Source organism: Enhydra lutris, unplaced genomic scaffold (genome assembly GCF_002288905.1).
Source record: "Enhydra lutris kenyoni isolate GAN:26980312 unplaced genomic scaffold, ASM228890v2 scaffoldscaffold39, whole genome shotgun sequence".
Classification (NCBI taxonomy): Eukaryota; Metazoa; Chordata; class Mammalia; order Carnivora; family Mustelidae; genus Enhydra; species Enhydra lutris.
Genome location: NW_019154123.1, coordinates 16,853,226 through 16,871,406, shown reverse-complemented (window position 1 = coordinate 16,871,406; position 18,181 = coordinate 16,853,226). Strand labels below are relative to the sequence as shown.

Genomic DNA, 18,181 nt, shown 5'->3' with positions numbered 1-18,181 from the left:
ATGACCCTGAATGCCATAGAAATGAAGAGAAAGTTAATTCTGAACCTCATCTTCTGAGGCAGCTGCCTGTGGAAAAATCACAGCTATTCCCCATTTTCACCAAAACTTTCATGGACCACAACCCATATCACCACTTTCATTCTTTCCTCAGAGATTCTTTTCAGGCAAACTTTTATGGGCATCAAAATCAGCCGGCAGGTCTATTAAAATAGAATGCCTGGGGCGCCTGGGTGGCTCAGTGCATTAAGCCTCTGCCTTCAGCTCAGGTCATGATCCCAGGGTCCTGGGATCAAGCCCCACATCGGGTTCTCTGCTCAGCGGGGAGCCTGCTTCCTCCCTCTCTCTCTCTCTGCCTCTCTGCCTACTTGTGATCTCTGTCTGTCAAATAAATAAATAAAATCTTAAAAAAAAAAAAATAGAATGTCTGGACCCACGTGCAGAGTTCCTGACTCAGCAGGTCTGAGATTAGGCCCAAGAATTTGCATTTCTCACAAGTTCTCAGGTGATGCTGATGCAGCCAGTCCAGGCACTACACTGGATTGAGAAAGACTGCTCTGTTTTGCCAAGATTACGTACTCAGGGACAGATCCAGACCCTCCCTGCCTATGTAGACACACAGACGGGAGAACCTGTCACCTCGTCTATTCTAAAGACAAGATGGACGCCTCCGCTGTTACAGTCAGCTGGCTGAAAGCTAAAAGGTAGAGCTCATTTTCCCCCTCTTCTTCGCTAGAGCAGCGGGGACTCTCCTATCCTGAAGCCTCCACTTGGCCCAGAAGTGCCAGGAATGGGCTCCTGCCTCCTGGGGCAGAGAAGGGCAGGCAGCACGTGGCAAGGAGTAAGGTGGTGTATCAGGAAGGGCAAGGTGCTTCCAGTCACACCACCTCTTCTCAAGCCCAGGGGCAGCCACTCCCTGGCTGATGGCCCTGGGCCTCACTTTCCCCATCCACACAGGATAATGACGCCCACAGCCTGGAGGACAGCTGAGGAGAGTAAATGGGAAGAGTGCAAGCAGGAGTCCTTCGTTGTCTGTGAAGAACCACAGCTTTGTGACACATCTGCTCCTTAACAATAAGCCGTAGTGCTGGTAGCTCATCCTCCTTGTTTTTATTTTATTTTTTACAACTCTAGTCACTTTGCTTCATTTTTAAGATTTTTCTCACCCTCTCCCCAACGATGGCCTTTACCTTTGAGCCCCAGTGTTACTGATGCTGACTCACCTGCCACGGGTGTATTTACACACGTAGACCCATCTGTAGGCACTGAAAAGAAAAGCAATCGGTATACATGCCATTAAGCTCTCATATTGCTCAATCCAAAGTCATGAGCTTCTCAGTCTCAAGAGTGAGGAATGAAATAAGAAACCAGCTAAGTGGGAGCCTGCTTCCCTCTCTCTCTCTACCTGCCTCTCTGCCTACTTGTGATCTCTGTCTGTCAAATAAATAAATAAAATCTAAAAAAAAAAAAAAAAAAGAAAGAAAGAAACCAGCTAAGCAGTTTGTCACTGGTTCTCAACAAGCCAAAATTCTGCAGGCCCATTTAACCCCTCTCCCTGACCTTTGCCATTTGAACATCAGGTTCTGCCCCAGAATCTCCCCAACACTCAGAGAGTTGCAGAGAAAGAAAAGGAGAGGCCCTTTGAAGAGGGGCAGAGACTACTGAAGATCTGGAAAAGATCGTTTTGCATTAGCTGTGTGATTCAAGCCATCCTGACATCTTCCTTCCCTTCAGAGCTCTGGTTTGTGGTAGGTGGTGCTCATATTCCGGTTATATTAGAGGTAAAAGGACTCTGTCTGTGGAGTCAAAGACTTGGATGCAGTTCTAATTCTACCCCTTAAAGCGTGACCTCACATCATTTAACTTATTGAAGCCTCCGTTTTCACATCTGTAAAACGGAGATACTACGATTTGCCTCATAGAGGGGTGATAATACATGGTTTCTCACGTACTGCCTGGCGAATGGCAGGTGTAAAATACTGATTGAGGAAACCTAATTTTCCCTGGGGCTTCATTTTTCGATGTGTTAGGACCACGTCTAAGGTACTCCTAGCCTGCTGCCCCACCCCCTGAGCCGTGAGCACTTGGCCTACTCCCAGCGGGGCCCAAGCAGCCCCTTCAAAGCCCTAAACCTGGGCAACCCCTAAACCTATTGGCGACAGTGCCACTCCCACCGCCCCACCCCCACCCTTGACATCTCGGCCCTCCTCCCTCAGCTGCGGCCCGCCTCACTTCCGCAGGAAGAGGCGGGCGAGTCCGCGCGCTTGGCGCGAAAGTCGGTTCGCCGCATCGGCAATTTCCGGGTTCGGCGATTGCTTCGGGTCGGGGGCGCCGCCGGCTGCGGCGGGTGTGCGCCGGGCTGGCGCCCGACCCCAGCCACCGCCCAGCAGGCCGCGTGCCCCTCCACTCGCCTCCCGAAGACCCCCCCTGGCTCCACCGAGGTGAGTGAGGCACGGAGAGAGGACCCAGCTCCCTCCCCACCCCAACTGGGGGGTCGCGACACCTTCCCTGGCCTTCGGGGCCCTTGTTTCCCGCCCGTGTAACCGGCCTTCGGACCGGCGGGTGGGACTTTGACGCCGGACAGGACGTGGCTGCGGTTGGACCGAGAGCCGGGCCTCTCTGTGGCAGCTGGCAAGCAAGAGCATTCGGCCTTCTGGGGGCATGGCCTTGCTAACCGGCTTCCACTTTTCCATTAAAGTCCGTTTACTGAGGGGTGAACAAACGTCAGGGGCCGTGGACAGTTCCGTTCGTGGATCCTTGAGCTAAGTGCAGTTGAATGCCCATTGGCTTAGGGGTCTTAGAGCCCCATAACAAAGGGCCCGAATGTATTCAATTTAGGGACATTAATTTTGTTCTCTGATTTGCCAGGATTGGTGTTGTCATCTTTTTCCCTGACTTTGCCCGCATTCCAGCGTTTCTTAGAAACTAATGAACGAATCCATGGACAAGGCCTTGTCCTTGGGCATTGTTGTCTGCACAGAAAAGTAGACGCTTTTAACTTTATACATGATGTGTTTTGTCCTTGTTAATGGTTCCTTTATTTTGACAGTTCAAAAATGTCCAGAAATGACAAAGAACCGTTTCTTGTGAAGTTTTTAAAGTCTTCAGACAATTCCGAATGTTTTTTTAAAGCACTTGAGGTAAGAATAGTTGAAAATGCCTTGTTTGATGCTGTGAATTCATTTTTTTCGTTTTTAGTGTTTTCGATTTGTTGGACTCTTTATGTCTTAGAAATTTATTTTCTTACTAGTTTTATTGTAATGTACATTAATATAGATGTGTCGTTACATATTTTTGGATTGATGTAAATATATCATTATAATGTATTTTGGGGAGCATGAAGTCTATTACTTTTTTTTAGGATTTTATTGGGTAGAGAGAGAGATCACAAGCAGGGGGAGAAGCAGGCAGAGGGAGAAGTGGGCTCCCGGCTGAGCAGAGAGCCTGATGTGGGGCTTGATCCCAGGACCCTGAGATCATGACGGAAGGTAGACGCCTAACTGACTGAGCCAGCCAGCCAGGCACCCCATTATGACATTTATATTGAAGTTCGCAAATTTGCTATACTTGGAAATTATATTGCTTTCTATGTCTACTAACTAGAGTAGACCTTTGTATGCTGAAGAAATTTGAATCTGTTATATACTGATTACACTTCATTTTTTTGTAGTTAAAAGTATGTTTCACAGTGTACAGTGTAATATGGAAAGATGTGGGGGGTATTGTAGAGCCTTCCTACTTACAGACCCCAGCAGCATCAGTAGAGTTGGAAGTGTAGAACCTTGGGCCCAACTCAGACTGACCAATTAGATTCTGCATTTTAATAAGATCCTCGGTATAATTCCTATATATATTAGAGTTTAAGAAGCACTGTTGTAGCAGGTTTTTTTTTTAAAGTTCATTCAGCAAATAATTACTGAGTGTCATGACCTGTTAAGCACTGTTGTAGTCCTTGGGATACATTGGTGAGCACAGCAGGGAAAGACCCATACTTTCTCAGAGCTTACATTCTGTTTTAGCAGGAGGACCTAGACATAAATCAGGATAAATGAGTAAACTGTATAATATGTTACATGGGGCTCTGTGCTGTGTGAAGAGAAAAGAGCAAAACAGTTTAAGGAGTTCTAAAGGATGTTTGTTGTGGGAGAAGGGAAGGTTACAATCTTAAGTAGAGTGTGATTGGTGAAGGCTTTATGGAGAAGTTAAGTACACTTGAAGGAGGTGGGATGGTTAGACATGTGAATGTCTGGGGAAGAAGCTTTCAGGCAGAGAGAACAGCCATACACAGGTCCCTGAGAAAGTACTTGGAGTGCCTCCCCAACATACAGTGTGGCTGTAGTGTAGTGAACAAGGGTTGGGGGAAGAACATTAATGGGTGCTTTAGAGAGTAAGAGTAAAGAGGTCATGTAAAGAGCCTTAAGAGCCGTGGTAAGGACTTCGACTTTTTCATTTGAGCAAATCTGATTGAAGTGAGGGATCAAGTCAGGTGAAGACTGGGAAAATATTTCATGGAGTGAGAACTAGAGCAGAACCTCTAAGGAGTTTATGCGTGGCTTGTTCCAGACCTAGCAAGAAACAAGAAGTGACTAGAGAATGGTAAGCAGGGGAGAAAAGAGGTAGAAGGTTAGAGTGGGGAGATAGGCAGGGGCCAGACTCGTGACCTGATTTGTATCATTAAAGAGATTACTAGTTGCTGTATGGATAATAGATTTAGGGCAAGGAAGGGAAAAGGAACCACTTTGTAGACTTCTGCAGAGGTCTAGGTGAGAGATGATGGTAGCTTTCAATGGGAGAAAAGATTGGATTAGAGATGGATTTTTGAAGATAGAGTTCATAGGACTTAAATACAGGTGAAAAATTTCAGGTGCACTCTTTCATTTTTTTTCTTTCTTTCAGTCAATAAAAGAGTTCCAATCAGAAGAATATCTTCAGATCATTACAGAAGAAGAGGCATTGGAGATAAAGGAAAATGACAGGTCGCTTTATATCTGTGACCCTTTTAGTGGCATTGTCTTTGATCACCTCAAAAAGGTTTGCTAACTTTTCGTGTGTTCCTTCTGTAGTCTGATTTTTGTTGTTTTTGCTTCAGTGGACATAAGTTCTTTACTGACCATGAGGTATTATACAGATTATGAATATAGAAGAATCTTTTGGTTTGGGAGACCAGAATTATATTTTTAAAGACTAATCGTGTTATGATAGGCTTTTGTTATATGTAATTTTTATATTTCAGGATATATAACTTCTCTTAGCTTAAGTCAATGATATAGTAATAAAATACTTTATTGACGGAGTTCTGCCGTACTTAAACTCAGTTTGATTGCAAGATTTTCCATAAAAATTTGGGAAAGACCTCAACATAATGCTTGGTTATTTACTGTCTTTCATATGTGCTCTTTCACACACAGTTTTCATACCTATACCTTGTAGAGAGGGTCTGAAACATTATATGCCTAAAGGAAGCATTTTGGGGATGAATATTGCTGATATACCAATGAGCCATCTTATTTCTTTTTGTTGATTCCAGAGTCTACTGACTCATTACTTTTTTGGTGTCTGGACAAGAGAGAAGCATTGAAATAAAAGTAAACTGGCTGTAATTCCATCCAGATTACAAAGAAGTGATTCTTGTTTGAAGGAGAAGAAAACATAGAAGAGTAGGTAGATGCAGTATCTGCACAATTTATGGAAGGTCTGTGCCCACCTTTGCCAAAAGCATTGTTGGTCTACCCTCCTTTTGAAAATAACACACCTTGTCAGATAGAATCAATAGCATTAAAAACAAATTTTCCTATGACTGAACAAAAAGGTAACAATAATTGTTTACCAAGCGCATCTTTAAATCAGTCATGCCCTGGTGACTTTGGCAACCATATGCTTTTTAGATCTGACTTGAATGTGCTGATGTTGAGCAAGACTGTCAACTTTTCCTAACTCAGTTATCAGTGAAAATAAAAGGCCATTTAAAAAAAATTTTTTTTTAATTTATTTTCAGCATAACAGTATTCATTGTTTTTGCACCACACCCAGTGCTCCATGCAATCCGTGCCCTCTCTAATACCCACCACCTGGTTCCCCCAATCTCCCACCCCCTGCCCCTTCAAAACCCTCAGATTGTTTTTCAGAGTTAAAAGGCCATTTTTAATAGCCTTGTAATATCTTTGAGAAATACTTACTTGGAAAGACATTGAGTTAAAGACAAAGTATTTAAAACACAAATGTAGAAACTGCCTAGGATTTTTGTATGTTTGTGTGACAGAATAGGTATTTTAGAAGGGGTTAATTAGGCTCTTAAACTTTTGAACTGCTTGGTTGGCTGGATACTTCATTTAAAAACTATATGAATTTTCCCAATTATTATAGCATAAGTCTGTTATTCCTATAACCTATCATTAAGACTGTTTGTTTCTGATATTAAAATTTGGTGGTGGGATGCCTGGGTGGCTCAGTTGGTTAAGCTGCTGCCTTCAGCTCAGGTCATGATCCCGGGGTCCTGGGATCGAGTCCCGCTTCGGGCTCCTTGCTCAGCAGGGGGCCTGCTTCTCTCTCCGCCTCTGCCTGCCTCTCTGCCTGCTTGTGTGTGTCTCTCTCTTCCTCTCTGACAAATAAATAAATAAATAAAATATTTTTAAAATAAATAAATAAATAAAATTTGGTGGCAGTTGTGATTGAATGTGGCTCTTAAAGCTTATTTCTTTTGATAACCTGCACTAATTGCCTGTGCGTTTAATGTGTAGTGTCTCTGAGAAATTATATAATGGTCCTTATTTTGTCTTATAACAATTTAGCAGTGGTCATCAACTTCTGTAAAGAATTGCTAAATATTGAGGCGCCTGGCTGGCTCGGTCAGTTTAGCATCTACCTTTGGTTCAGATCATGATCCCAGGGTCCTGAGATCGAGCCCCATGTTGGGCCCTCTGCTCAGCAGGGAGCCTGCTTCTCCTTCCCCCTCTGCCTGCTGCTCCCCTGCTTTTGCTCTCTCTCTCTCTCTCTCTCTCCCTCTCTTTCTCTGTCAAATAAATAAAATCTTTAAAAGAAAAAAAGGGTGGGGGCCTGGGTGGCTCAATGGGTTAAGCCTCTGCCTTCAGCTAAGGTAATGGTCCCAGGGTCCTGGGATTGAGCCCCGCATCAGGCTCTCTGCTCAGCAAGGGGCCTACGTCCCCCCCTCCCCACCCTGCCTGCCTCTCTGCCTACTTGTGATCTCTCTGTCAAATAAATAAATAAAATCTTTAAAAAAAAAAAAAAAGAAGGAATTGCTAAGTATTACAAAATATAATTTTATAAGCGAGAGGTCTTTTCCTACATACTAAACTTTCTCCCTTTTTTTGTAGCTTGGCTGCAGAATTGTTGGCCCTCAAGTAGTCATATTTTGTATGCACCACCAGCGATGTGTCCCAAGAGCTGAACATCCAGTTTATAATATGGTTATGTCTGATGTAACTGTATCTTGTACAAGCCTGGAAAAAGATAAAAGGGTAGGTACTGAGAGGAATATCATGATCAATATATTTATGTCCACACTTAATCTTTCACTGCATAGGAGACACTTTGAAAGACCTTGTACTCGGTGTTCATGACTTAAGGTCTGTATACACCAATGTATAGCTTTTCTATTTTAATGAAATAGAAATAGTGGAATCTGTTTTATTGAGAACTACTTGAAAGAAAACTCTTTTTCCCCTTTTTCCCCTGAGTTTGAGTCACATTTTTCCATAATAGGTGGTTAATCTTCTTTAAAAAAATGTTGATGGAGTGCCTGGGTGGCTCAGTTGGTTAAGCTTCTCACTTTGGCTCAGGTCATCATCTCAGCGTCTTGGGGTCGTTGGGCTCTGAGCTCAGTAGGGAGTTTTCTTCTCCCTTTCCCCCAACTTGTGCTCACGCTCCCTCTCATGCTCACTTGTTCTCTAATACATAAAATCTTTAAAAAAATTATTTTAAAAAACTTTGAGAGGTAGAATGGGCTGTGGGTTTAACATTTGCTATGAGGAAAGAAATGCTTTGACAATGCTAAAAGAGAAAATACATATTTTTATATATAATGTGTACAATTAATATTTTTAAATATATATATGCACAGTATATTATAGAAGCAACATAGGTTAATAAACTCATGGAGTTGAAAGGAACAACTATATGAAAGTAATTATTTTAAAATTTATGTATAATTCATATTTATTTTTATCCAAAAAGTAATTTGATTATTTAACTTTATAGTGGTGAGAAACATTTGTGCCTTCAAGTTAATAACAACAAAAGATATTTGAGTTTTTGTATAAAAAAATGGAAGAGGTATTGTTTGCTTTGGTATTAATGTATTTTCTTTTGGGTTTACAGGAAGAAGTTCATAAATATGTACAAATGATGGGTGGACGTGTATATAGAGACCTTAATATATCAGTAACTCACCTTATTGCAGGAGAAGTTGGCAGCAAAAAATATTTAGTTGCTGCAAACCTGAAGAAACCTATTTTGCTTCCTTCTTGGATTAAAACACTTTGGGAAAAGTCACAAGAGAAGTAAGAAAGACATTTATGTGTTTTCTAGATTTGAAAAAATGATACATTCGATCATTTTGGTGTATTGTGGGTTGTAACAGGGGAGGTTTTATGTTGTCCTTTTGGGATTTGTTATTCAGGGACCAAAAAAATGGGGTTATTACTCTTCACTGAAAATAAGCATAATCTGCAAGGTCTCATCAAGGTATAAGTTGATAAGTAGAATAGGCTTTTGATTTAATACTAGTTACAAGGTAAGAAATGCTTTGACAATAAAAATTGTTTTCAGCAGTACATGCCTGTAAAATAGTTGAGAAGATCATTGTGGCAACTGTTGTTCTTAAGTTGCATTATCCTTCTACTACTGTGCTAAGATGGAGAGTAAATTAGCCATTTTGACAGTCGTATTCCCTCACAAAGGTGTCTATGTAAAGTTGAATATAAACATATGTCAGCCATTAGGATGTGGTCATTCAGTAAATGTTTATCAAGTTCGTTTTATGTACCTGGCCTGAGCTAGGCTTTAGACATACCTACTAAGCAAAGCAGGATAGCATCCCTGCCTGCCCCTGTGGACTTAGAAATGGGCGTTTTTTCCAGTCTTTTTTCAACACCATCCAGCACATTCTAAACCTGCCTCCACACTGGTGCCTTTATTCTTAACACATCTGTCTTAAATGGAAAAAGAATGACATTTTTGTTAGTATTATGCTAAAAATTATTGCTTATTATTTATATCGTATGATGGAAGGATAAAAAGTCCATCTTTCTAGTAGGCAACCAAGGTCCTTTGAGTTTTTAAGTAAATTCACATGTAAAATTTTGGAAAATATACCACTTTGACCAGCATGAACTCAGAAGAGTTAATGAAATAACATTTTCCCTTAAAACAGCTTTATTTAAGAAGCTCTATCTGAAATACTTTTTTGATGAGCGGATAGTGTAATTTTGAGTTTCAGTACCCCTTTTCTAAAAAATGAAGAAAGCATTAGTGATTTCTGTTGTTTGTCATTATTCTTCTGATAAATTTTAAACCATTTGGTATATTAATATGTTAATTTTTTCCTTGTTACTTATTTTTTCCAGAAAAATAGCTAGGTATACTGATGTAAACATGGAAGACTTCAAGTGTCCCATTTTTCTTGGTTGCATTATCTGTGTGACTGGCTTGTGTAGCTTAGACAGAAAGGCAGTTCAGCAACTCACAGTTAAGCATGGAGGTCAATACATGGGACAACTGAAAATGAATGAATGCACACACCTCATTGTGCAAGAACCAAAAGGTAAAACTATGTTTCCCAAATGGAAAAAATGCAAAATTTTCTCTAGTATTTAACATTTTAAGATCTTTACAGAATAGCTTTTGCTTCTGATGTGTTAAAAATCTCATATTTTTTTCCTCTAAAATCTTAGAAAAATAGTTTGGTTCACAAATCTGTAGAAAAGTTACATGACTATCCAGGTTTATCCAGGTCATTGAAAAAATATTTTTTTCAATTTCCAGTGGTTTTTATTGTTTGATTTTTTTTCAAAGTTTGCTACATAGTTACCAAATAATTACAGAACAAGAAATTTGGATGAACAACAAAAAGGCTAATAGATGTAGCTAAATGACATTTCTTTCTAATGATAAATTTTATTTTATTTATTTATTTTTAACATTTTATTTATTTATTTGACAGAGAGAGAGATCACAAGTAGGCAGAGAGGCAGGCAGAGAGAGGGGGAAGCAGGCTCCCCCCCGAGCAGAGAGCCCAATGTGGGGCTCAATCCCAGGACCTTGAGACCATGACCGGAGCTGAAGGCAGAGGCCTAACCCTCTGAGCCACCCATGTGCCCCTCTAATGATAAATTTTAAGGGCCTGGCTTAGTTTTTAATTGAATGAATCTGATTTACTGGATGAACTAGAAGTTATAACTTGAAGATACACCTTGCAGAGCACGAGGCAGTTAAAAGAAGAAAACTATACTACCAATAAGAAGAATTCCTTAAAATTGTGTTTAATTTTGGTGTCCTGAAATGTTTATTATCTATTTTGGAAGATTTTTTTTTTCCTTTACAAATACCCTTAAAATATATACAAATTGATGAGAGAGGAATTTTGTTAATGTTTTTGTTATTTATTTATGTCTGTGTTTTATTAAGCTACCTAGATAGCAAAATAGGAAAAAAAAAAAAAATCCTGCTAAAATTAATTGGTAGTTGTCCTTAAATCAGAACTTTGTGTATGGCCAACTATGATATTATAATTGTGAGTAGAGTTGGTAACTGCTATTGAATTTCTGAACCTGAAGGCAGTTCATCTCTTTGCTCTCAAGAATGTCCAAAAAAATCCTTTTTGTGTTATTGTTTAGTACACAGTGACCTCAGTTTCTCTATGGTACTGTTTCAAAATACATTGTGTTAAAAGTTGTTTTAAGGTGATAAAAAGATATATTTCTTACAATATGCCTGTTTGGACTTCAAGTCAAATTCTATTGAGATTAGAATAGACTGTTCAAAGCTGGTATTTTTATATTGTGGACATTTACAATCTTCACAGTTGTTTTATTCAGTCTTACTGAAGCCACATAATTCTGTGAGTTATTCCCATGTTACAGAGTAAGAAACTGGTTTAAAGAAATTAAGCAGTGGAGACTATACTCAAACCTAGTATTTCAATCACCCCATATAAATTATGCAATTTTAAGAGACAGACCCCCTTGCATACAGTATATAGCATACTGTTTATATAAGAATAATTACTGGTAACTTTGATTTTGTTTTGGTGAGTTTTTTCCCATAACCTATCATGCTTTAATATTTCTACAAAGATATATTTTAATGGTTTACATTTTTCACTATTTCTTAATGACGTGATAGGTCAAAAGTATGAATGTGCCAAGAGATGGAATGTACACTGTGTGACCACGCAGTGGTTTTTTGACAGTGTTGACAAAGGTTTTTGTCAGGATGAATCCATATACAAGACAGAGCCGAGATCAGAAACAAAGACTGTGCCTGATACTTCAACTCCTACTGGCCAGATCAACACAGTTGATAGTAAGTTTCAGTGTGAGTAAAGTAAACAGTCATTTTTAACACCACTTTCTTTGTAAGAATTGATTTGTAAATAGGATCAGTGAGATATAGTAGGGAATTCCATCCTTTCTTGCTATGCTTCCAGGCATAATTATGTAGGCTAAATTGTATGAAAACTAGTCCAGAATTCTAGGTATTTCTTTTTAAAATGGATGTATATTTTCTTTCATACCTTAGTTTAATGCAAAAGATGATTAAAGAAGCCGAGATTACTACAAAGACTTTTTTAAAAAAGAATTTTTCTAAACCTGACTGATGGGCAAATGTAATACATTTTTATTAGTTTGCTACTATTATAGACCATCTATATTCATATAAAATTGAAAACCATTTCTATTTTGTACATGCCATGTTAGAATTTATCATACGTTATACTTTTTCCTTTCCTGGACTCTACAGCGAACAACTTCAGATTGCATATGGAAGCAAGCCACTATTAAATGTATTAAGTATGTTTTTATTTGAAATACGATATGAGCCTTAGTTTCATTTTCCCTTGTCATGCTTGGCCACCAAGATTAAAATAAAAACATTTGATGCTTACTTTGGAAATTATTCACAGCCCTTTGTAATTAACCTATAGGAAAATAGGTAATCACTATTTTATCTCCATAAATTTCTACATCTTTGTTTGATATGTAGGTCGTACTCTTTCAGATGTCAGCCATATTTCCAACATCAATGCAAGTTGTATAAATGAATCGATGTGTAATTCAGTTCTTAATAGCAAAGTGGAGCCTACACTTGAAAATCTGGAAAATCTGGATGTCAGTGCATTTCAAGCACCTGAAGATTTATTAGATGGTTGTCGGGTATGTCTTTATTATGTAATACCTCAGTGATAATGTACATCAGTACTTCTAGCCTGACTTTGAAGACCCCTCAGAGTTGGGCTTATTCTTTATCCATGTAAACTATTTACTCTAGCCAAGCAGATGTAAGTACTGGGCCACATCTGTCCATAACTGTCATTTATTAAGTGTTATTAATATCCTAGGCTGTGCTAATCAATTAATATATATTGTTAATATGTTGTATGTAATCTCGTTTAACTCCCACAAATAACTCTAAAATGGATATTACCCTGAAACTGAGGCTTGTTCAGTTCTTGTTCAGATTCATGCAGATATTAAGTAGACATCCATCTACTCCAAATCCTATGTTCCTGACCACTAGACCCACTACTTTGTTTTATGTCTCTTGGGCTACTTAATTTTTTAGTGTGTAAATAAACTATCTTATAAGTGCCTTGATGGAAACATCATATGCTATAGATCTCCTAGAGCTGAATTTTAATATATTTCTACTTGTAGAGTGGATAGGCTGTATATTAGTTGATAAAACATCAATTTATTGTCAGAACAGGAAGTGTCTTATATAATCTTTTATCCTAGACTCTGATAATTATGGATATGACTTTTAGTTATTGTTTTTTTTAAGATTTATTTATTTTAGAGAGGACACCACAAGAGGAAGGGGCAGATCTCAAGCAGACTCTGCACTGAGCATGGAGTCCAACATGCCCCTTGATCTCAGTATCCTGAGATCATGACCTGAGCTGAAACCAAGGTTAGACGCCTAACCAACAGGGCCTCCTAGACGCCCCTAACTTTTAGTTATTCTTACAGGAAGTTTATGATTCCTGATTTTTGTTACAGTATCTTCTAATAACAGAGGTTATTTAGTTTGGGATATAAATGGAGTTAGGAATAGATCTGCCATTCTTAAGAAAATTTTTTTAAAGACATCTAAAATACAGATGAAAAAGCTTTATATTTATTAAATTGGTTTCAATATATACATAGTGATACTTAGAAATAAATTATTGCATATAATCCTCAAAGTACTGTCCTCAGCTTGACTTAAATTTTCTTGTGTAATCGACTATGTAAAGGATATCTCAATTTATAGGTGAGAACACTGGTTTAAAGAGCCTAAGTCAATTATCATGGGCATGTAATTAATTATTGGCCTCTGAACCAAAATTTACACCCAAGTTTTCTGAATTCAGATAAACTCCTGTTTATTTCTTTTTTTTTTTTTTTTAATTTTTTTTTATTAACATATAATGTATTTGCCCCAGGGGTTACAGGTCGTGAATCGTCAGGCTTACCCATTTCACAGCACTCACCATATCACATACCCTTGCCAATGTCCATAACCCAACCACCCTCTCCATATCACCCTCCCCCCAGCAACCCTCAGTTTGTTTTGTGAGATTAAGAGTCTCTTATGGTTTGCCTCCCTCCTGATCCCCTCCTGTTTCATTTTTTCCTTCCCTACCCCATAAATCCCCCACCCTGCCTCTCAAATTCCTCATATCAGGGAGATCATGTGATAATTGTCTTTCTCTGATTGACTTATTTCGCTCAGCATAATACCCTCTAGTTCCATCCACGTCATTGCAAATGGCAAGATTTTCTTTTGATGGCTGCATAGTATTCCATTGGTGTGTGTGTGTGTGTGTGTGTGTGTGTGTGTGTGTGTGTGTGTGTGTGTAGATAGATATGCACACACACCACCTCTTCTTTATCCATTCTTCTGTTGATGGACATCTAGGTTCCTTCCATAGTTTGGCTATTGTGGACATTGCTGCTATAAACATTTGGGTGCATGTGCCCCTTCGGATCACTACATTTGTATATTTGGGGTAAATACCCATTAGTGCAATTGCTGGGTCGTAGGGTAGCTCTATTTTCAACTTTTTGAGGAACCTCCATGCTGTTTTCCAGAGTGGCTGCACCAGCTTGCATTCCCACCAACAGTGTGTGTGTGTGTGTGTGTGTGTGTGTGTGTGTGTGTGTGTGTGTGTGTAGATAGATATGCACACACACCACCTCTTCTTTATCCATTCTTCTGTTGATGGACATCTAGGTTCCTTCCATAGTTTGGCTATTGTGGACATTGCTGCTATAAACATTTGGGTGCATGTGCCCCTTCGGATCACTACATTTGTATATTTGGGGTAAATACCCATTAGTGCAATTGCTGGGTCGTAGGGTAGCTCTATTTTCAACTTTTTGAGGAACCTCCATGCTGTTTTCCAGAGTGGCTGCACCAGCTTGCATTCCCACCAACAGTGTAGGAGGGTTCCCCTTTCTCCGCATCCTCGCCAACATCTGTCATTTCCTGACTTGTTGATTTTAGCCATTCTGACTGGTGTGAGGTGGTATCTCATTTCCAGTTTATTTCTGTAATTTAAATTTACAAGTAGTGGGGCGCCTGGGTGGCTCAGTGAATTAAGCCGCTGCCTTCAGCTCAGGTCATGATCTCAGGGTCCTGGGATCGAGCCCTGCATCTGCCTCAGCATCCCTGCTGAACAGAGAGCCTGCTTCCCCCTCTCTCTCTGCCTGACTCTCTGCCTACTTGGTGATCTCTCTGTCTCTGTCAAATAAATAAATAAAATCTTTTAAAAAAAAAATTTACAAGTAATAAGATCTTCAGCATTTAAGGAGCGACCTGCATTTTAGATATTGCTATGCACTAGTATCCAGAAGGTAACTGAATTCTAGCTTCCATTTTATTTAAAGCCTCAAAGTACTTACCTGCTGTCTACAGCAGGATAGATATGGATATCTAGATATGGATAATAGATATGGATATAGATATGGATAATAATGCTATGGGATTGTGAAGAAATAATAAAAAAATAAAAATTTCAGAATTGTTGGGGCACCTGGGTGGCTCAGTTGGTTAAGCGTCTGCCTTCGGCTCCAGTCATGATCTCAAGGTCCTGGGATTGAGCCCCATGTCAGGCTCCCTGCTCAGCCTGGAGTCTGCTTCTCCCTGTCCCTCTGACCCTCTCCTCAGCTCCTGCTCCCATTCGCTCCCAACTCTCTCTCTCAAATGAATTTTAAAAATCTTTCTTAAAAAAAATGTCGGAATTGTTAAAAAAAAGTTTCAGATTATACTCTATTCTTAATGTATTAAATGTACGCAGAGCTGTGTATTTACACACAATGCATTTGGATATATATTTTTAATGTGTTCCTGTTGAGAGAAGCAAACCATCTTAAATGCATTAATCTAAAGTAAATATTTTCATTCTTTGCAGATCTATCTTTGTGGTTTTAGTGGCAGAAAGCTTGATAAACTGAGAAGGCTTATTAACAGTGGAGGTGGAGTTCGTTTTAATCAGCTCAATGAAGATGTAACTCATGTTATCGTGGGCGATCATGATGATGAATTGAAGCAGTTTTGGGATAAATCAGCCCACAGGTTTTGTCCGTTTTTAATTCAAAGCAATTTCTACTCTAATGATTTTTCTTAAAATTGCCTATCCATGCAATTATGGAAACTGCATGGCAAGTGGGATGATAGTCTTTATAGTTTAAACTAATAATTATGTACTATTTTTGCAGGCCTCATGTAGTAGGAGCAAAATGGTTGCTAGAGTGTTTTAGTAAAGGTTACATGCTTCCTGAAGAGCCATATATCCATGCTAACTACCAGCCAGTGGAAATTCCAGTTTCAGATCAGCCTGAGAGTAAAACAGCCCTTTTAAAAAGGAACAACAGCTTGTCTAAGAAAAACTTGGCTCCTGATGAAAAGCATGAACAAGCTGATGAAGATCTGCTCTCTCAGTATATAAATAATAACCCAACAGTAGGTAAGAAATAGTTGATGAGTATTTACAGTCATTAAGAAATGTTTTAGTAGGGGCACCTGGGTGGCTCAGTGGGTTAAGCTTCTGCCTTCGGCTCAGGTCGTGATCCCAGGGTCCTGGGATCGAGCCCCGCATCGGGTTCTCTGCTCAGCGGTGAGCCTGCTTCCTCCTCTCTCTCTGCCTGTCTCTCTGCCTACTTGTGATCTCTGTCTGTCAAATAAATAAATAAAATCTTTAAAAAAAAAAATGTTTTAATAGCTTAATACATACACATATGATTTCTGCCAGTTTTTCTAGATTTTAAGCTAAACCTTTTTCTTCCTTGATCTTTCTAAGGCAAAGCCTGGGGGGTGCTGAACCCTCTGACTGCCTTGTCTCTCTTCAACTCACTGGCTCCTCTTTGATCTGTTTTATATGCCAGCATCAGTTTGTTAGTGTGAGTTTGTAACAGCATGAATTTTTCTTTTTAAATTTTTAAGATTTTACTTATTCTTTAGAGTATACATAAGGAGGGTGGGGCAAAGGGAGAGGGAGAAGCAGGCTCCCTGCTGAGCATGGATCCCAATGCAGGGCTGGATCCCAGGACCCTGAGATCATGACCTGAGCTGAAGGCAGATGCTTAACAGACTGAGCCCCCCAGGTGCCCCATGTAACAGCGTACACTTTTATTTTAACCTTGTAATTATCTCTTACTTGGTTATTGTGATCATTAATGCATACAATGCTACACTGTACCACACCTTTGTATATAGTCTTCTTAGTGTGAGAAGGAAACTTGCCAGTGAAGAGTTGTGAGCAGAATTTCTTCTTACTTAAGAAAAAATTTTTTGAAATATTTAATACAGTGAAAAGGATGTCAAGAATAATGCGATGAGTAGCCATATACTACTACATAAGTATAAGAAAAATAGAATATTCCACTCTACCAAAGCCTCCTGTGAGTCTCTCCATTTTCCTTATAGTTTACATGTGTCTATATATATATATGTATTTATATGCAATATAGATATTCATTTTGTGTATATTTTAGCTTATATAGATGATATACAGTATGTACTCTTTTGCTGCTCCCCTCCAACCATGAGAAATATTTAACCAAGTAACTGATTGAATATACCACAGTTTATCTGTTTTCCCACCATATAGACATTTTTATTGTGTCTTTTTTTTTTTTGCCAGTGCAAACAGTACTGCTGAGATTGTTCTTACCTATGTCTCTGTGATTGCTCAGAGGTTTCTTTACATGTACAGGATGCCAAGTTTGGTCTGCTCTGTATAGATTAGTGATGCACATGTGTTAAACTCCTCCACTGTAATGTTGACTTTGACAGTTTCTCCATGTAGTTCTGTCAAATTTAGTTTTTTAATATATTTTGATGTTTTATTACATGATGATCCTCATTTTCCTAATTTTGTTTTTCTTAAAATCTGTTTTGTCTGATATTAATAGAACTATCCCTGCCTCATGTGAGTCAGTATTTATCTGGTATGACTGACTTTTTCTTTAAAACTGCAAATTTGGTTGCTTTACATTTACTGTTACTTGTGATATATTTTTATTATTTTATACCATCTTATTTCATGCTGTTTATCCCATTTTTCTGTGCCTCCATATTTAACATTTTTGCTTCCTTTTGGATAGCTTGAGCTTGCCCCCTCTCACCTCAATCTCCACTTCCCTATCCTCCCTCTACTGATGTAGAAGTTACATCTATTTATATTTTTAGAGATTACTTAGAACTAGAATGTGCATCATAATTTGAAATCTAAAGTTAATCAGAATTTTTTTCTTCATCTTGAATAATACGAGAACTTTATACACTATCTTCAACAGCACTGCTAATCATACCCCCCTACATACACTCAATTTATGTGATTTGGGCCAGTATTTTCATTGTCTTTTTTAATCTGACAGATGCTTAGGTTTTATATGGTCCATACTTGTTTTGATTTACCAACATGTTTAGCAATTTCTTTGCTTCTCATTCTTTGTTGTATCTG

The 18,181-nt window shown here is 38.9% G+C and overlaps 1 protein-coding gene across 5 annotated transcripts in view; it reads left to right on the top strand.

The window, feature by feature from the left end:
* The first annotated feature begins 2,382 nt into the window (after positions 1-2,382).
* LOC111155090 (DNA topoisomerase II binding protein 1) overlaps positions 2,383-18,181 on the top strand; it is a 62,202-nt gene continuing 46,403 nt past the window's right edge. For 2 of the 5 annotated variants that reach the window (XM_022515142.1, XM_022515139.1), the window contains exons 1-10: positions 2,383-2,438; positions 3,047-3,137; positions 4,894-5,028; positions 7,329-7,472; positions 8,332-8,513; positions 9,579-9,775; positions 11,356-11,547; positions 12,217-12,386; positions 15,629-15,792; positions 15,936-16,183. In XM_022515142.1, the coding sequence (XP_022370850.1) occupies positions 3,054-3,137; positions 4,894-5,028; positions 7,329-7,472; positions 8,332-8,513; positions 9,579-9,775; positions 11,356-11,547; positions 12,217-12,386; positions 15,629-15,792; positions 15,936-16,183 (1,516 nt within the window). In that variant the 5' untranslated portion in view covers positions 2,383-2,438; positions 3,047-3,053. Of the gene's footprint in view, positions 2,439-3,046; positions 3,138-4,893; positions 5,029-5,529; positions 5,690-7,328; positions 7,473-8,331; positions 8,514-9,578; positions 9,776-11,355; positions 11,548-12,216; positions 12,387-15,628; positions 15,793-15,935; positions 16,184-18,181 lie in introns of those variants that run through there. The other 3 variants (XM_022515141.1, XM_022515140.1, XM_022515143.1) reach the window with 3 other exon arrangements.